The sequence below is a fragment of the Branchiostoma lanceolatum genome, chromosome 6, assembly GCF_035083965.1.
Source record: "Branchiostoma lanceolatum isolate klBraLanc5 chromosome 6, klBraLanc5.hap2, whole genome shotgun sequence".
NCBI classification, from domain to species: Eukaryota; Metazoa; Chordata; class Leptocardii; order Amphioxiformes; family Branchiostomatidae; genus Branchiostoma; species Branchiostoma lanceolatum.
The window spans coordinates 19,257,848-19,276,473 of NC_089727.1; the positions used below are offsets into that span (position 1 = coordinate 19,257,848).

At 41.6% G+C, this 18,626-nt stretch overlaps 1 protein-coding gene and 1 long non-coding RNA gene across 2 annotated transcripts in view; both read right to left on the bottom strand.

The window, feature by feature from the left end:
* Window positions 1-84: 84 nt before the first annotated feature.
* The window catches only part of LOC136436980 (uncharacterized), a 157,308-nt gene continuing 138,766 nt past the window's right edge, over window positions 85-18,626 (bottom strand). Inside the window, exon 2 of the long non-coding RNA XR_010756122.1 lies at window positions 85-937. This is a non-coding gene — a long non-coding RNA (uncharacterized lncRNA). The remainder of the gene's footprint in view (window positions 938-18,626) is intronic.
* Window positions 10,317-11,070, bottom strand: LOC136436973 (plasminogen-like). Its single transcript, XM_066431397.1, has 2 exons — window positions 10,821-11,070; window positions 10,317-10,590 (listed from the first exon to the last, which is right to left on the bottom strand). Exons 1-2 carry the CDS (start codon window positions 11,062-11,064, stop codon window positions 10,343-10,345), a joined length of 492 nt encoding a protein of 163 aa, XP_066287494.1. The 5' UTR covers window positions 11,065-11,070; the 3' UTR covers window positions 10,317-10,342.

Below are 18,626 nucleotides of genomic sequence, written 5' to 3' on the forward strand. Positions count from 1 at the left end.
ATCCGGAACCTCAGATCCGGAGGAATACAAAAATAGGAATTTTCGACGGATATGGGGCCGTACATTGCACAAAATTGCCCAAGATCCTGACAGATACGTACAGTATGTATTTGCCACGGATACAGACTGATCCAACATACAGACTTTCTACAATCTTTGACATATTGTGACTCTGAATATGTTTGTATTTGCCACGAATATGTACAAATCAAACACACAAAGTTTGATAGAATGGTTGATTATTCATAAATACGCGTGCATTCTTAATTTAACGATACCCAAAACATTATTATTCAATGACAGGAAGTTTTGGGAAAGCCTGAATGTAACATCATTTCATATTTCAACATATATGCATTTCTAAGTTCAAAACTATCAAATACAATACGGAAGTTCTATGTGGCTAAATAATCCATTTCGTTTAAGACAGGCCGAGGGACATCCATATACTCAAAGCACCTCTGCATATGCAGGTTAATGTCGGTAAATTGGGGTTGTGTAAGCACAATTGTTATAAAATGCATTACAATTAACAACCATCACATCATGGTGGTAATATTTACTGCCGTATAGTGCACTTGGACCAAAAATTTCTACATGTTCTACATATTCTACTAAAGTAATGAAAGCCTTATTTGTGGCCAGTTCTTCGTCTAAAAGATATCAGATACAAATAATTTCAAATACAGAGGTTGAAAATAGAAACTTCATAGTAACATTATACTGTCTGAAAAACTCCCATGATGACACGCCACATTTTACACGTAAGTAGTATATGCCGTGGAACTGCATGTGTATAATCGCCCTCTCCCCATTCTATGACTACATCTGAGTTCACTTCTTCCATGCACTCTTGGTAAGGTACAGGCAAGGCTGATTTCTTCTGTATCTAGCATGTTGGACTCAGCTTGGAGTTCTTCTTGTGATGAACCAGTTCCTATATGATAAAACCAAATGATGAATAAATATCAATTCACATACTTAGTATTTAAGTAACATGTCACATGATTTTGACATAACTGTGATCAAGGAGGTTATATAGACTATATAACCTCCTTGCTGTGATGGGCTTCGTTTCATCACAGCAGCTAACAAAAAACAAGGGACAATGGGTATCAATCATGCCTGTCTCAGCTAACATTGAAGTGTACCGATGATGGACTTAAGCCTTACCGAAGGAGCCTGAGGTACTCTGAGCATCTGACAGCTGATTGCTTTGTTCCAAGCCAAGCTAAGGTCCTCACATCATGTGCTGCATTTGTGAAGGAAGTATCTGCCGATGCTGTATAGGATGTATATATAAAGGGAATCAATGACAAATATTAAACATATCACATAATCACATTTGTAAAAAAATGATTCTGGCATCGTTTAATTGAATACGTAAAACTTACATTCATAACTTGAATATGATATTGATCAAACATGTACAGCTATAACTGAATGCAACAATCACTGAAACAGACTTCTACCTCCACATAAGTTCCAGCTCACTATCCACAAACTGTGGGACCTTTGTGGGACAAATACTTATGACATTCTCTTCCGTTACAGGATATCTTTAATTATCTTTCCCTCAACCGCTTGCTATGTTGTATCTGAAACGTTAACCAGACACAAATGTCTGTTGACCATTGGCAAGAACGAACAACTTGAAAGCTATAAATTTCCTAGATCCTAACGGTGTAGAAGTGCAGGTCGACTGGATAATTCTTAATGTCATGCAAATGCGATGATATGTCAAGCCACAATAGGAGGATAACTGACGTTCAAACTAGTTAGAAACAGGAATTTTCCAATTTGTACTTACCAAAGGGCAGTCCCTCTAAATGATGAATCGACTCCCTACCAACTTTACAAAGGGGAGGGGGGCGACGAATATTGCATGCACGAAGAAGACTACTTCGCAATGCCGCGCGTTTGAGTTTACACCGAATCCCCTTCGACTGTCAAGTCACTAAAAATCACTGGTCGACCATGGTAGACTCTGACGATGCCATGTTAAGCACAGAGAGTGATGAAACGCCGTTCTCGTCTGCGTGCTGTTCACCGACAAAACCGTTTCTCGCGCCTGACGTCATGACACGCAGTGTCTTGTGGGAGATTGGACACGAATCCGTATTCCGGAAACGTCAGGATTTGTCGGAATTGTTGGATCTGAGGTGCATCGGATCCAATCGGAAACGTTCCGTATCTGCTATGATGCACGATTGCGGATCCGCTGGATTTTTCAGGATCTGAGATCATGCCGTGCAGTGTGATTTTGTTGGTTAGGATCCGAAGCAACTACCGACAATCAAACAATCCGATTATCTCTGCCATATTGACAAATATCTGAAAACGAAGGATCCGCGCAAATATCCTCAGCTATCCGAGGCGCATCACGGATCCAGACGTATACGGCGTCGGAATTGCCGGATCTGAGCTGTACCTGGTATTTGTCTGAATTTGCTCGGAAACGTTCCGTATCTGTACCCGAAACGTATGAAGGATCCAGACGTATACGGCGCCGGAATTGTCGGATCTGAGGTGCATCGGATTCAATCGGAAACGTTCCGTGTCTGCTATTATGCGTAATTCCGGATCTGCTGGATTCGTCAGGGAATGAGATCATGCCGTGACGTGTGTATTTATTCGTCAGGATCCGAAACAACTACCGACATACAAACAATCCGAACATTCCAAATTTTTAAAAAAAACGAGGGATCCGCACAAATATTTTTGGGTATGCGAGGCGCATCACGGATCCAGAGGAATACGGCGTCGGAATTGGTCGGATCTGCGGGCACCTCAGTATCCGAGCAGTGAACTGGGATTTTTCCGGATTCGCTCGGAAACGCCATGAGGCCCGATTCCGGATACGTCGGATCCGTCAGGATACGTGGCCATTTCGTGCAGTGTTTAAGAAAAAAGACTCAAGGAAAACGTTCGTAAAACAACTACAGAAACGATGTAAAAATAACTGGGCGAATATAGTCTTTGCGGTACAATAGTTTTTACCTCTTTAATATTCATAAACGTCAAAGGCGCGAGTCCAACAGCGACCAGGCTGAGCAGCATGGCAATACCGGCGGCGATGCAGCTGTGGTGACAGCGGATAAAGCTACAGAGAGCATAGCGGTGGGTTGCTCCGCCCGAATATGCACGATCTGTACATTTAGAGAGTAAGATCGTGTTATTAGTAGCATCCACATATTTTCTCAACAAGTAGATGAATAAATAAAGAAAGGATAGTTAGGAAGTTGATACTGTGGTCATTAAAAACATATGGTCGGTAAATATAGAATTTGTTTTCATACTTCACCCATACAACAGGTATGCCAAAATATATTGTTTTCCCTCATGTTTCTTATTTTCGTATGCTTCTCCTTCTCAAACCTTCAAATATATTCATCTCTGTGCTACCTGGGCTAAATGAGTTGAATCTTAGTATACTGCGTAAAGTAATAGGTACATGCTCTCAGATGCTATTTTAATTTTTTTTTCTATAGCTCTTCAGAGTGATGTTTTCAGCCACTTTTAGACAAAAAAATGTATATTTGGGGCTCTGGCGTCCCGGTATTACAACTGAATGACCTGACATTCGGTGTAGATGTGCCTATTGAAAGGAACACATTCATAGCTTTGGTATACACCACCTAACACGATTTAGCGATATACTGCCACACCTGTCACTTCTAATATATCTTCCATATACGGTGCTGGAAGTGACATCCAATGGACGCATTACATTTCATAATGCGAGGGCCTGATTGGCTAATACGGTTTAAAAAAACCACCTTATATTTCTTGCATAGATGCCCTAGTATTTATACTAAATGTGGCATGGGACTGCCTAGTATATGTGCGCACAGGACGTAGTTCACACTTGTGGCATACATTACTTCATGATCAGAATATTTTTTCTCGATTTTGGCTATTTTCAGAATAAAAATATATATCTTCAGTTCCTATTTAGACCAAAATAATGTGAGATTTGGCATGTGTCTGCCGTGGGCATGTACCCAGGCCCTATTTCAAATGTTTGGCATACAGCCATTGAATTTTTTTTAGCAACTTTTCGTTATTTCTAAGCCAAACATGTATTCTCTCGAAGAGTCCATTCAAACATCACGGTGGTCTGTCACTAGGGTATTCTTTCCCGTTGCTACGCGTGTTCGACAAGGTATCGGGTTACACGGGGCAACATTTTGGATAACGGCAAAGCATTTATAAATAAACAAAATAGTAGGGACGGGAAAATTTTGTAAAAATAAAACGAAATTAGCGATTTTGCAAACTTTGAATGTCGTCAATTTGCGCTGAATGGCTGATTTTTCTATATTTTGCTCCCAAACACGATAATTTTCAGGTTTTAGGGAGACCATTTTTCCAGGCACACATCGCAAAGGCCTGGCTTTAAATGTCAATGAATATCTCTTATCTTCATATTTTTCGTCGACCAGGAACAAAACAAAACTTTGTGTTTTTGGGATCTTTTAATTTCTTTTTCTAAGTATTGTGAATATCGACAAATCTGTGAAAAAATGGCATTTTTTGACATTTTTCGCACTCAATCACCAATAATTCAAAATCAAGGACATTTTTCAAAAATCCCCAAAACACAAACCTCGGGAAAGCCGTTACGGTCATTTTTAATCGTTAATGAGGTAAGTTAGATGTTTCTTGGAGCCGTACCTTTACGATGTTTGAACGCATGTCATGCCGCACGGAGTGGGGGAGGGGGTAATTAACACCGTCGTAAACCATTCCTCTTAATATATTTAATGTCACAAAAAACGACGCTAGTTGCTTCGTTAAATGTTAGATGTCCACAACTTAAGTGCCAGCATGGATATACTCTCCAGAAAACAGGTAATATTTGCGACAAACGTAGTTTTTTTTCCTGATGCGGGGAAAGAGGCCCGGCCGCGCAGATTTACTGTAAGAACGTCCGATGACCGCAGGTGACCCCGAATCGAACGCGCGTTCGGATTCGATTACGTCATTTCGAACATCGTGGAACAGCGTTCGAATTCGGCTGGACATGGGAGTTTCTGAGCATGAATTTGACCACCGTGCATGGGGTATCACATTTTATAATTTCAAATTCGGATCTGGGGTCTATGCAAAAGTCCATTTTTAACAGGAAGTATTTTTGGACTGGTCCATTTTGCGTGGTCTATATATAGGGGTGACACATTTTTTCGAATTCAATTTTAGCCTGGGGTGATGATGCAAAACTCCATTTTCTTTAGTGGGGTGGGTTTTGGACTGGTCCATTCTACATAGGAATACCGCTGGAAGAGTCCATCCTTGAATGGAGGGACTATTCTTTTCAAATTCAAGTTCTGGAGTTGTTTTTGAATCGTCTATAATGTATGGGATTGCCTGCGGAAGAGTCTGTTCTTGCATAGGAGGTCCAATGTGGGAATTAAGCTTCCTCTTGAGCTGGGAAGACTTTGCAATAGATCACTTTTGGGCAGAATTTCTGGGAATATTTACGTTTCGCCCAGGTGTGACTTCGGAATCTTGTTAAGATTATACAGATAAAACTTTTACAAGCCCAAAAACAAACGAACAATGACAAAGATTTATCGGAAAGAGATTTGCACTGATTGCACAATTTGCACCTTTTCCTCCATTTTGGCAACATAAGTGGGGTCGTGTGGCGCAACGGCAAAGCGTTCGGCTCAGAACCGAGAGGTCCCGAGTTCGAATCCTGTCATGTCACCGATCTTGTGCCCTTGGGAAAGGAGCTTTACACGACTTTCCTCACTCTACCCAGGTGTAAAATGGGTACCTGACTTCGGTCGGGGAAGGTCGTATTGAGGTCACCTGGTGGCGCCGAATGCAACCCAGACCCTTGCGACAATTCCACATAATGCAAGTGTGGATAAGATAAGTATATGTATATGTTGTGTGTTATGTGAAACCTGTAAACCCTGCATCAATTCAGCGCTAGAAAAGCTGCCATTGCGGGTAATTTCTGACCAATAAAAACATTCTTTATAAAAATTAATGAGATTTTAGGCGACAACTTGGCAACGATTATCACCGATTGGGGTCGGATTGCCACTTTGCGAATACCAATTGACTGATTATTGCGCGGTAAAACTGCGCAACTGCGTAATTAACTATTTAAAATTCCCGGAAATTTCTGATGTTGCAAAGTACATGTATCCGGAGGTAATCATGCACCCATCTTCTAGAAAAAAAATATATTGATATTACAAATAACTGAATATGTTGTACTAAAACTGTAATGGTGTACTAAAAATACAGACTACCGAACTAAGGTACAAAAGCACGGACTACCTGCAGAGATGTAAGTTGCGTGACGCCTCACAGCTTCGGCATCTTCGTACGTGTGTGAAGAAGTTTCTTGTTCGTCTTTCAACTTATCGGGAGCGCTGTTGCCATGGCGGACACGCCCTTGTGAACCACTCTGAAGGACAGGAGGGGGTTGTGGCGGTGACGCACTGGCCTGGCTGCTACCTGGGCCGGAGGAGGGCGATCGGACCGGTTCTGCTTGCTCGTACATTTGGACTGTACTGTGCAGGCAACAGGCGCACAGTACAACTGCCAACGTCAAGACGCATGGATATGGACAAAAATGACATGATTGGTCTGAAGAAGTAAGCCCTTTGCCCGTATTTGGAGGGCTGACGTGGTATGACGTGTTGCGAACGGCATTTTGTTTTTCTGCCTGTGGCAGACTAATCTGGATTGGGCTACGTGGGCTAGGTAACGTTTGACTCATTCATTCATGCATTCATTGTACGCTTGTTCTCATTTAAATGTACACATCCCCGTTACCGTTTGAACAAAGACGTTCCTGGTATTACGATATGCCACATGTAAGGTGTCAAACTGTAGTTTTTATGAGGACGATTATTAAGACTTTTCTAGCTTTTAAAAACGGCAGTTTGGGTCCTTATATGTAGCATATCGTCAGGAACGTTTTACTTCGAACGGTAACGGAGATTGCAAAATGTGTACATTTAAATGAGAACGAGCGTGTAGTCAATGTCGCATTGGTTGCGTAATGGTATTGTGCTTGGCAACAGTACATCTACTAAACGTAAGGATAAATGAAGAATAAATGAATATATACAAAGTTAAGCTAGCACTAGTCTTATGATTACATGATTTTGGCCTCTTCTCGCTTCTTAATAATGCTGTAAATGTAGGTACAGATGTGCTTGATAATCAAGGGTTTGTCCATAACCATTAGAATTTTAAAAATACTGCACATATATGATGAATTTAAAGAAGTGACATATTTTGCCATATCTGCAGAGAGGATGTGGTATTGGGTGTTGCGAACCGCGTTTTGTTTTTCTGCAAGTGGTAGACTAATTTTCGCGGAGGGATAAACATTTTCAGTGTGTACGTGAGAACTCTTGGCATAGTCATTGAATCCTTTTTTGCTTATTGCAGACTCTCTCTGCAACTTGTGCGCACCGTAGTTTCCAGGTTGTTAGGCTGATAAACTTTGGAAAACGTATGATATTTCATAACAGGGCCCCAAACAACTCCCTTGAGGAACACCACAAGGTAACTCCAAAAAAGAAAAGTTTGGCTCATTATTTTGTACACATTGTTCCCTGCCTGTCAGGCTGCTTGCCATCATTTCTGTTGTAGTAATGGTTTTCTATTGGTCAGAAATTACCCGCCATGGCAGCCTAGTAGCGCTGAATTGAAGCAGGTTTACAGGTTTCACATAATAGATCATAATACACAACAGATACATATTTGCTCCACACTTGCACTTTGTGGAACTGTCGCAAGGGTCTGGGCGGCTTCCATTCGATGCCACAAGGTGACCTCAATACGACCTTCCCCAACCGAAATCAGGTACCCATTTACGTCTGGGTGGAGTGAGGAAAGTCGTGTAAAGTGCCTTTCCCACGGGCACAAGATCGGTGACATGACAGTCGAACCCGGGACTTCTTGGTCCTGAGCCGAAAGCTCTGCCGTTGGGCCACACGACCCCGCTGAAGCCGTAGCATACTAGTTTCTGAAGTAGGCAACTGTGGTCGACAAGGTCGTTACAAACTTTAGGCTCATTGCACACCGTCTAGAAATATATTATCCAAAAGTCTTTTATGTCTTGCTAAATGTGTGACATTGTGAAGACTGGGCCTGTATTTTTGTGGAGCTAAGTCTAGTATTTCGTATATCCTCGTATTTTAAAAGTCTGGGCCTCAAACCCTCCATGCCCTATGAGAGCCTCCTCTGCAGTACACCCCCGTGCCAAAATGGAGTGATCAGAATCGAGAATCAATAGAAACCTTGTTTCTCTACGATGGTTCAATAGAATTTTACTTTATTTCCTATGTCGATAGATATTACCTTCAGCCCACAGTGATGTACTCAATGGTAAAGGTCACGTTGGCAATACAACAGAAACAAATAATAGAAGCAAGTAAGATGGTTGCTGACAATACATTGGAAGTATACAAATGGTATATTGAAAACCACATGAAGACAAAAAAACATGATTGCATGTAGTTTCACTTATTATTCGAATCTTCCAGTGAAACTAGTGAACACAGGAAGCTGGTATACAATCAGAAAACTTAAATGCAACAAGAAAACTGGACTACAATCGGAAAACTGGTATACAATCAGAGAGCCTGTATAAGAAAACTCGCTGAATTGTATTTAATCAGAAACCAAGTATTCAATAAAAAAAACTGGTATACACAATAATTAAAATGGTATTCAATCAAAAAACGGGCATACAATCAGACAACTGTTTAACAATATAAATTGATATTTAATTGGTAAACTTGTATACTATCAGAAAACTGGTATACATTCGAAACGGATATACAATTAGAAAACTGGTATAAAATCAAAACACTTGTATACAATCATGAAGAAAACGTATTCAATCAAAATTGTATACAATCAAATCACGGGTATACATTCATAAAACTGTATTTTAATCAGAAATGGTATGCAAGAAGAAAACTAGTATTCAATCGGAAAATGCTATAAAATTCCGAAACCCGATAGCCAATAAGAAAACTGGTATACATTCAACATATAAGTACATGTATAAAGAAAAGACCAAAAAAAACTGGTATTCAATTAGAAAACTTGAATACAATGAGAAAACTGTTATACATGTACAATCAAATCGGGTATCCATTCCGAAAATGCAAAGTCCGAAAACCAGTGTACAATCAGAAAATTGGTATACGATAAAAAAAGGAGTACAATCAGAAATCTGGCATACTTATGATCTTATGCGCTACCGTATGGTACATTAACACATAGGTGATCAACACATTCTTCAATTCTTTTGTAAGGTTACGAAATCAGAGCTTACTACATACTGGTACGTTACAAAACTCCCAACTAGTGCTTGGATCCGTGGTGTAGCACCAAACTCCGGGCTCGCCGTCTGGATTCCGGCAGTAGTTCTGCTCTAGTCCGCCGGAAGGATATCTAGCAGGTGTCTGACTGTCCCAGTGTTGGCACGTCTTGCCTCTTTCGGTCACAGAGACTGTTCCTCGATAGTAGACTCATTTCCTTCCTGACATAATTCTGGTACATGGAATTTAAAAAAAAGAGGTCTAACTATGATTTTTCAAGTTACTATGACAGTTTACAAGTGACTATGTAAATGGACTCCACATTTGCATAATCTATGCTTGGTCAAGTACACCTTTAAATCAATTACACAGGTCACACTATTAACAGTCCAATCATTTACCACCGAAAAAAAAACATGTCCAGGTCAAAAGATACAAACAGAAGTTCTGCTACAGTACCAAGGTCACATACCAGGGACCCAAAATCAATCCAAACGTTTTCTCACCAACACCTACCCACATACCAAATGTCATCATAATCTATTGCGTTATGCTGACTACTACAGTAGGCCGGAAACAAAAACACACACACAGACACACACAGACAGACACAAAAACAGACAAACCCAAAACTACATCTCTATTTTTCATGGAGATATACACACCGTCTTCAAATATATATACGTAAAAAAAGACCCGTTTACAATGGTGCATATTTAGTTCCAATCTCGATGATCTTGAGGGTTGGCCGACAGATGAGTATTCCGATGTCTAAAAAAAGCCTGTTGGCACACAGCATGGCCTCGGGGATGACCTGGTGCGATAACGATTTTGAAAAGTTTGAAAAGTTGAAAAAAAATTAAGAGCATACTGCTGCAGTACCTACAACCTCATAAAAATGATGCCAGATATTTGCTGACTCTGCATTTGTGAAGGTTTTCCTACATTTCACCACTTATTTGTTTAGACATCGTGGTACAACAATAAAGGATAAAAATAGAGGCTGAGGAGCAAACATTATCGAGTCTTTTACCTCAAGGACACGCAGGGTTGAAACAATACTCCCAGCGGGTGTTATTGTCCGTTGTGTAGCACCACAAGCCGGGCTCATCCTCACTCTCGTCTGGGTTGCGGCAGTAGTTATCCACCAATTCAGGATACTCCTCTGGCGGGTAATCATGACGATGTGGAAAATCGACATCCCATCGCTGACACGTCTTCCCACTTATCGTCACAGATTCGTTTCCGCGGTAGTCAGATCCAGTAGAATTGCCCACGCAGACTGGAATAAGAACTTGGAATAAAATTATTTTGCTATATACCAGTTTCGACATGTGAAAGAAAGCAAAGCGCTGCAATCCTCAAAATAACAGTGAATTGTTATTGTTTTCGTTTCTTGTTTTCCCTGATATAGACGAAATAGATGTTATAATGTTACTCTATGTTGAATAAACATGTCAAGACAAAAGGCCTAGAGCCAAAAATTCTAGAAGAGAACAAACAGTCTTTTACCAAAAGGGCATGCAGGGTGGATGCAGTAATCCCAGGGGGTGTTAGGGTCCGTTGGATAGCACCACATGGTGCCCCAATTCCCGTTGGGGTTGCGGCAGTAGTTCTCCGCCAACTCAGGAAACTTCTCTGGCAGGTAGTACCCACGGCGGCTATGTGGGAAGTCGACATCCCATCGCTGACATGTCTTCCCGCTTTGGGTCACGGAGAGGTTTCCGCGGAAGTCAGTCGCGTCAGGATCAGCCATGCACGCTGGAATAAGTTGCATGAAAAAAAACATTACGGTTCTTGGTGGCAAATGTGCAGATTCAGCAGAGGTGTGGGTCTGGCTGTTTCTTTAACGTGTTCAGTTTAGGCATTTTTGTCCAACGCACGGTTGGTGACATAACGAAAAGGGGACAACATAGAAAGCCCGACAAAAACACCTAAAACACGTCAAAAACCAGCCGGACCCACTACTCTGCTTGGAAAGTACACTGCCCCAAAACTGTAACACTGCTAGGTACGAAAAAGTCAGATGCACTATGTCTTTCAAAATGTGTATGATATGGAATAAAGATTTATTCTATTCATATATATTGACTGTGCCATTTCATCTTCACTTTCAACTTACAACACTGCAATAACGAAACTTTGTGGCTCATATAATATCAACATATTCATGACCAGTTATAAGATATATCAGCACACTAGACACATATACTAGTCCTGTACCACCATTTGATTTTTTAACCCTATCTAGACTGGACTCATTCATGACTTCCAAATGCGCGTGATCAAATTTGCAGGGGTGATAAGCATGTAAATATTAATCACTCTCCATAATAAACCTTTATTATTTGGCGAAGATAATGTGTTCGTGGAACTCTAGTTATTTATACAGCGTGTCTGCGTGTTGTGTGAACCGTGAAATACACTTCCTGCTCGCTCACACCCTCCCTTTGTTTTGTCGTGAACAAGGAAGCAGAAATGTCTCCAGAGGTAGTTCCCAGTCCACGTCAGTGATTGAATGGAATGTGAAATGTCACATTGTCGACGCAGCGCAGAGCCTTGATTATTTGGCGAAGATAATGTGTTCGTAGAACTCTAATTGGAATATGATGCGCAAAAACGTCAATGTAAAAATATGATCATCTAAATCGAGAACACAACAAAACGTATAAAACGTAAGGAGATTCCTATATATATCTATAAAATTCGTTGAGTGATCTGCCAAACCTTGGTCGCTCAGTAGTAACGGCCTCTATTGCCGTATTGGAAACGGGGCGTTGATGACGTTTGCCATATGTGGGCACTATTACAACCGGGTGAGATAAAAATACGGGGAATACTTCTAGTAAGGGAAGATTGCAATCCACGCAACCTCTGATCATTGAACAGAATCGTTTTTGTGTATGATGTCTTCCCTTCAACTCTCTTACCCAATCCCACCAACTTTTATATCTTATATACCTTCTGAGCTGTTGGAGGTTGGTGACTGCGTGGCATCTCGTGTGTTGTTTATAGTTCCTACCTGTAATAGAATGGTATTTCTGTTATACGATAGATGTTTTTCTTGTGATTACGAGCTAGTATGACTGTTCGGTGCACCGGTTGTTTTCAGCTGTAAGTTGTACCCAAGGCAGAGCTCAGCTGTTCGTGAAATAATGTGTAGTCTGTTTTTAGGGTACGGTGATACCAAGTTATGAGCTGCTCGACTCAGGTGTCCTCGTAATAAATAAAAAATTAATAAAAAACAGATAGCTATATAAGGGAGCTCTGAAGATAAAACTCGCAATGAAACAAATCAAAGAAAGTTTTTTTGGTTGATTGATTGATTGATTGATTGACGGATTGATGGATTGATTGATTGATGGATGGATGGATGGATGGATTGATTGATTAATTTCAAATGATCCCATGGCTCGTCATTGTGGCAACTGCACTGCACATGCGCAAGTAGGTACGCGCAATCAACTTGACGTATAACATTGGAATATTGCGCTTTAGTAAAAAGGACCTTCAAGTGATAAATTCAGAAGAATCACAGAAGTATATTGCGTTTATAACAACAAGAAGAAGAAAAGATATAGGCTTGCCGTTTGAGGGTCCTGCTTGTCGTTGAAGTATAAGCTGACAAGGATTCCGCCGGAGACCAATAATGCCAAGACGACAATTGTGATTACAACATCGCCCACCCGTCGCTTTGAACATCCTGATAAATCGAATGATATGAAAACGTCAAGACAAGAAAGAAGAGACGGCTCTTTGACAGTCTTTTAAGATAAAGGAAGCATCAATATAGGAGTACATGAAATTACTTATTTGTGAAAACAAAATAAACAGCCAGGCAGATACATGGGAAATGTTTTCATTTTAATATATTGCTAAAAGCAGAATAGCAAAACTTTAGGTATCAGAAAGATAGAGGTCTGGAAAAGCACAACAATCCCTTGAAATGAGGAGAACACGTACCATGAGCTTCGTGTTGAGGAACGTTTGCCACGTACATCGGGTTTGGGATGAGAGAGTTTGGCACGTACATCGAGTTTGGGATGAGGGAGTTTAGAATGGAACTTGGATCTTGGTGATGAAGTGTCCTCCTGTCATTTGGGACAGAGGCTGATGTGTCAGCACCATTCATGGGCGCGTCACGTCGTGTTACGTCAGTCATGTCATACATGTAGGCGACAGCATATGGTGTGATATCGACATCAGAAGGGGAAGTGTGGCGTGTTCTTTTGTTGCCATCTGCATCATCAATTTCTGGGGGTATTTCATCCTCATCATCTTCTTGATGTCTCACAGCGTATGGCGTACCGCCACGGTTCTCGTCGTGTGTCTGAAATCTGACAGCGTAGGGTATTTCATCTTCATCATCTTCCTGATGTCTCACAGCGTATGGCATACCGGCACGGTTCTCGGCGTGTGTCTGATACCTCACAGCGTATGGTATTTCATCTTCATCATCTTCCTGATGTCTCACAGCGTATTGCGTACCGCCACGGTTCTCGTCGTGTGTCTGATACCTGACAGCGTAGGGTATTTCATCCTCATCATCTTCCTGATGTCTCACAGCGTATGGCGTACCGCCACGGTTCTCGTCATGTGTCTGATACCTGGTAGCGTATGGCTTGATGTTGAGAGCGTTGTTAGCAGGTCTGGAGGTGGATTTAGGACGCACAGACGGACAAGCGTCTACCTCTACGGCGACATCATGAGTTATAGCATCTATTTCGTCGTTTTCTGCTGCAGTACCACTTGTTGTGAGTTTGTTATTGTCATCGTCATCATGACCCTCCTGGTGTACAGCTGGCTCGATGCTGGGATTGCCATCGCTGTTAGCCGGCCTGTGTGCGGGTTCGGAGCAGACGTCTGGCTCGTAAATCTGATTCTGATAAAGTGCACTCGGAAGGAGTCGGATGTCACGCATGTTGATGTCATCACTAACAAAGGCTGACATGCCAACATCATTACCGGATACGGATACGTCACTTCCGTTCTGAGCTGTGACATCAGTTGCCGCAGACAGGTTGGGATGATTTTCGCCGTCGGTGTTTTCACCAGAGCTATTGGCGATGGAGGGATCGCCATGTCTGCCATTTGGCCCGTAGGCAGTTTCCAGATTTATATGCGATCGCTTCATATCGGTTTGGAGAGGGTCGTTTTTCAATAGCCTAGGTGCAACGTCGGAGGAGAGTTCTTCAGCCAATGTTCCAACTGGTCTTGGCGATATGGCGGCTGTATGTTGTTCTGGTGCAGGGATGTGATTTCTATGTGGTTACATAGCGGTGCGCACTTGTTACATCAAACAGACTGTCACAGCGGATGTCAGCTGATGTTGGTAATCCTGACCGACTTTAAGCAGGCTTAGTTTGCTTCTGAAGACGAGTTTGAGGATTTATGCGATTGATGTGACTCCCTAATGAATTTGTCTGTTTTGCTGATTTCATTTTCACATCAATAAGCGATGGATACCGTTTCTTTTTCAAAGTTTAGATCTAAACATTGACTACAGCGCCGAAAAGTCCCCGGGACATCGGTATAGGCCACTGTATCCGTGCACATCTTTAATCGGTGATTGTTTACGTTACAACTTGACCTTTAACCCTCAAACCACCATAGCTTTTTTACGACTTATCTTGTTTTCTGCAAATACAGCTTTTTTGGTGAATCTTTTTGTGATTGTATATATGTATAGTTCCGTTGATCTATAAGGGACAGTTTGACATGATTAGGTGTGAATATTTTCAGCACATTATCATAATTTATGCAAAAAGAGGTAATATCTTATTTTGCAACTAACGCTATTCAAACAAGTGGGCTCTTTTGAGGCCTGCACCAACACTTGATGTCATATAGCATCTGAATGGCTTACGCTAGAATAACCAAACTTAGTCACCGTTGCTAGAATTACGCTGGCAACAATTTGAAATAAATGAAATAACCAGTAAATGTTTAATGTTGCCATGGCAACCGGTTTCTGAGAGCCATATGTGGAACAAAATTTCCTAACTTTGGATTTAACAATGTAATTTTAGGGTTGTCTTTTTAAACTTCGAGCAGCGAGCAGATTTGTATTGGATTGAGCAGAGCATTTTGGAATGCTTCTGACCGTTTACAGCTTAAAGGTAAATATCAAATATTTTGTTAAACACTTTCACGCTCGTACCCAGCGCCCCGGAGAAGCCATATGATTAAAATCGTGGGCTTAGAAATTATATCACATCAAGCTCAACAAAATAAACTTTCTGGAATTTACAGCTGTCTGTTTTCTTTTGTTTGTTTGTTTGTTGACAGATCCTCAGTAGTTATGTGTGCACACCAGTATGGGCGATCTTCTACATTGTTAGTTTAACCGTTATTTCTTCTAACTAGCACGGCCTAAAGCAAGATGCAAGTTGGTGATATTGGGGGGGGGGGTAAAATGCTGTACAATTGTTACACGTTCTAAGAAACGGGGATTTACAAAGTACCTTATTGTTGGCGCTTCACAAAGGGGAGTATGTCACGGAAGGGAGTTTGCCACCGGAGGGAGTTCGCTACGGGAGCGAGTTTGGCATTCTCCACCTCGTACCCAGGTGACTTTGCGCAAGTCCCCGCCTCTTGTCGGTCCCAAGATCCGCAGTTCAACCAAATAGTGCCACCATGCGATCTGTTTATGTATTGCACGTATTACACAAAGCCTTCCAACGCTATTTGGGTGGGGTAAGGGTAAGCTGGCATCTTTTTTTTGGACGCTGCGGGGGAATGTGAAACACTTCTCTGTTACGCAGCGGATCATAACAATACACAGCGGGGTCTTTATGCTTCAAAAAAATCTCAAGATTTCTTTTAAAAAGCTCAAGATTTTTTGCTAAGTCTTGAGATTTTATGATACAATCTTGAGATCTTTGAAAAGGTCTCAGGATATTTCAAGAGTTGGTTTCAAAGCATCTCAAGATTTTTTATCGCATCTCGAGATGCTTTGAAAAGCGCTGAAGATTCAAGATATTTCATCTGAAATAAAATTATATGTTTATTAAAAAATCTCTAGGTTTGATTTTGAAGATCATGCCACTTCACTTTACGGCAGTGGCAATCACTAATTACTATACAGATGTAATAAGTGTATTATTTATAGATGAAACGCGTCATGATTTAACAATTTCGACGTGAGAATAAATCTAAAGGCAACATTTGAATGTCAATACCCTCACATGGTCTAGGATAACAAACTACAGTAATTTTTTTTACTAATAGTTTCATCATCATATCGGGCGGCTTACCCGGACTAAGGCTACTTTCTCATTTCAGGCGTCACGGTCCGGCATTAGTTGGTCTAGATCTTCAGACCTAACCCCTGCTTGGTCTATGTAGGTCCGTCGGGGTCGCCCAACACAGGAGTGCCCATGAGTCAGTGTCCAGAGCAGGAGTTCGCTTGCAAGCTTTGAAGGAAGACGTTTAGTCCTACTCAATTTCATTTACATGGTGACCAGCCCCTGCCCTTCCACTTGCTACATTATGTAAGCCAACACGAAATCGTGTCTGTTACACCTCCAGTAACCATGGCGACAGCCGTCCGTTCAAGGTCATTGACCTCATTTGTTTGGAGAAGAATTAAGAGAAACGGATTGAAATTGATATCCGTGAAGGTAAACATAACCATGTTAATCGTGATTTTTGAGTCATTATGGAGTTGTTAGGAACACGGTTGAGTGTTTTCTGTACAACCTGTCTACAAAGGTATAGGTAAAGGTGTAGGTGTAGCAATATGTAAATGTATAGGGATAGCGATAGGTATAAGTATAAGTATAGGTGTACGTATAGGTAAATGTATAGGGATAGGGATAGGTATATGTGTAAATTAAAGTATAGGTATAGATATATGTATAGGAAAAGGTAAATGTATAGGTATAGGGATAGATATAGGTATAAGCTTATGTATAGGTATTGGCAATAGGTATATGTCCTTGTTCTTTACATATTTGGTCTGATGTTCAGATGTACATTATATATGTGGATAAAATAGCTCGTAAGGTGGCTTGATGATGTCACGGTGCAATATAATCTTGGACGACAGGAGGAGCCGCTTGGTGGATGAATTCTCTCAACATCGACTTTCGAAATATAACAACCAAGCTCCCGATAAAAGAACAAGAACAAAATCGAACTGTTTTAAATTTCTTTTACAAGTTTTGTGACCACTTGATTTAGAAATTTAGGCCTCTAAACTCAGTTACGTTTGGGACCGCACCCTTCACAGTGCAGCAGCGACACCTAGCAGCAGTGAGCAGTACAACCAGTCATCATACGGTCCGCCGAAACTTCGTCCAGGCATTAACTCTTTCCTTTAAATTTTTTTGAGATACATTTTCCCCCTTGAGTTACCAACTTAATGAAACTATGAACGAATCTATGTATTACAAGTAGTCAAACTACAGGCCAAACCCTTTGTAAACGAGCTAACGTCACAATGTTGACACCTGTCCGTTTAAAAACACTATCCTGTTGGCACACTTTTTGTCAAAAGTTGTCCCAAATCAACCCTAACCTCATCAAGTCGACATTACCAACACATAATGCCGAAATAATGAGGTACGGTGGTGGTGCAACGTCCGTAACCGTTCAGGTTTTGACAACACCGAGCAAAACTCCCGTACAAACATCGCGAACGCTGGCAGTCCAAACAAAGAGCCCAGCGGCCGTCGCACACCGTTGCCCGCCCATAGAATGGAGACACAGGGGCACCCTTTTAACCGTGTTTTGTACAAGATGACAAAATATACAGGGGATTTTACAGAGCGATAAGGATTAACAGTGTTTTGTGTGGAGCCCTTTCATAGGCGTGTTTACACACGAGAAACGGTCTCGCGACCGCCATGCTAGCAGGGACCGTACTGGTACACTTGTATGGGCGGCACAGGACACGCAGAAACCGGCTTACAACTATGGTATGCAGCGACGCTCTACGATCCGTATGTTTGACTTTTCTTGATAAGTAAAAGTGCAACAGACGCAACTGATAGAAAAATGTTTGGAGTTCCCACTACACGCCGAGGAAAGCGGAGAACACGGACACAAGAGGTAACCCCGAGCGAGCCGAATCCACCGGGTGCTACGAGGAGCTCCGTCGGTAGATTTCTCCGCCTCCGCCGAAGGATTAGGAGGAGGATGTCCGGAGAGAAAGTAGGAAAGAGAACGGCGGGGAAGCAGGGGCTCTCTGAGGGGTTATGGCCGCGGGGTGCGTACTTACTACTCCCCGCTTTACAAGAAGCTACCGAGGACCAAACGGAAAGGTATGAACCACATTCAGAGCCTTCTGTACATAGTAAAGACGTACTGAATACG

Excerpts from the sequence above, each read along its gene's own strand:
- LOC136436973 (XM_066431397.1), bottom strand. The coding sequence starts at position 11,064 with ATGGCTGATCCTGACGCGACTGACTTCCGCGGAAACCTCTCCGTGACC. Across the intron at positions 10,591-10,820 it reads CCACCCTGCATGCCCTTTTG|TCTGCGTGGGCAATTCTACT; the intron begins GTAAAAGACTGT and ends TTCTTATTCCAG.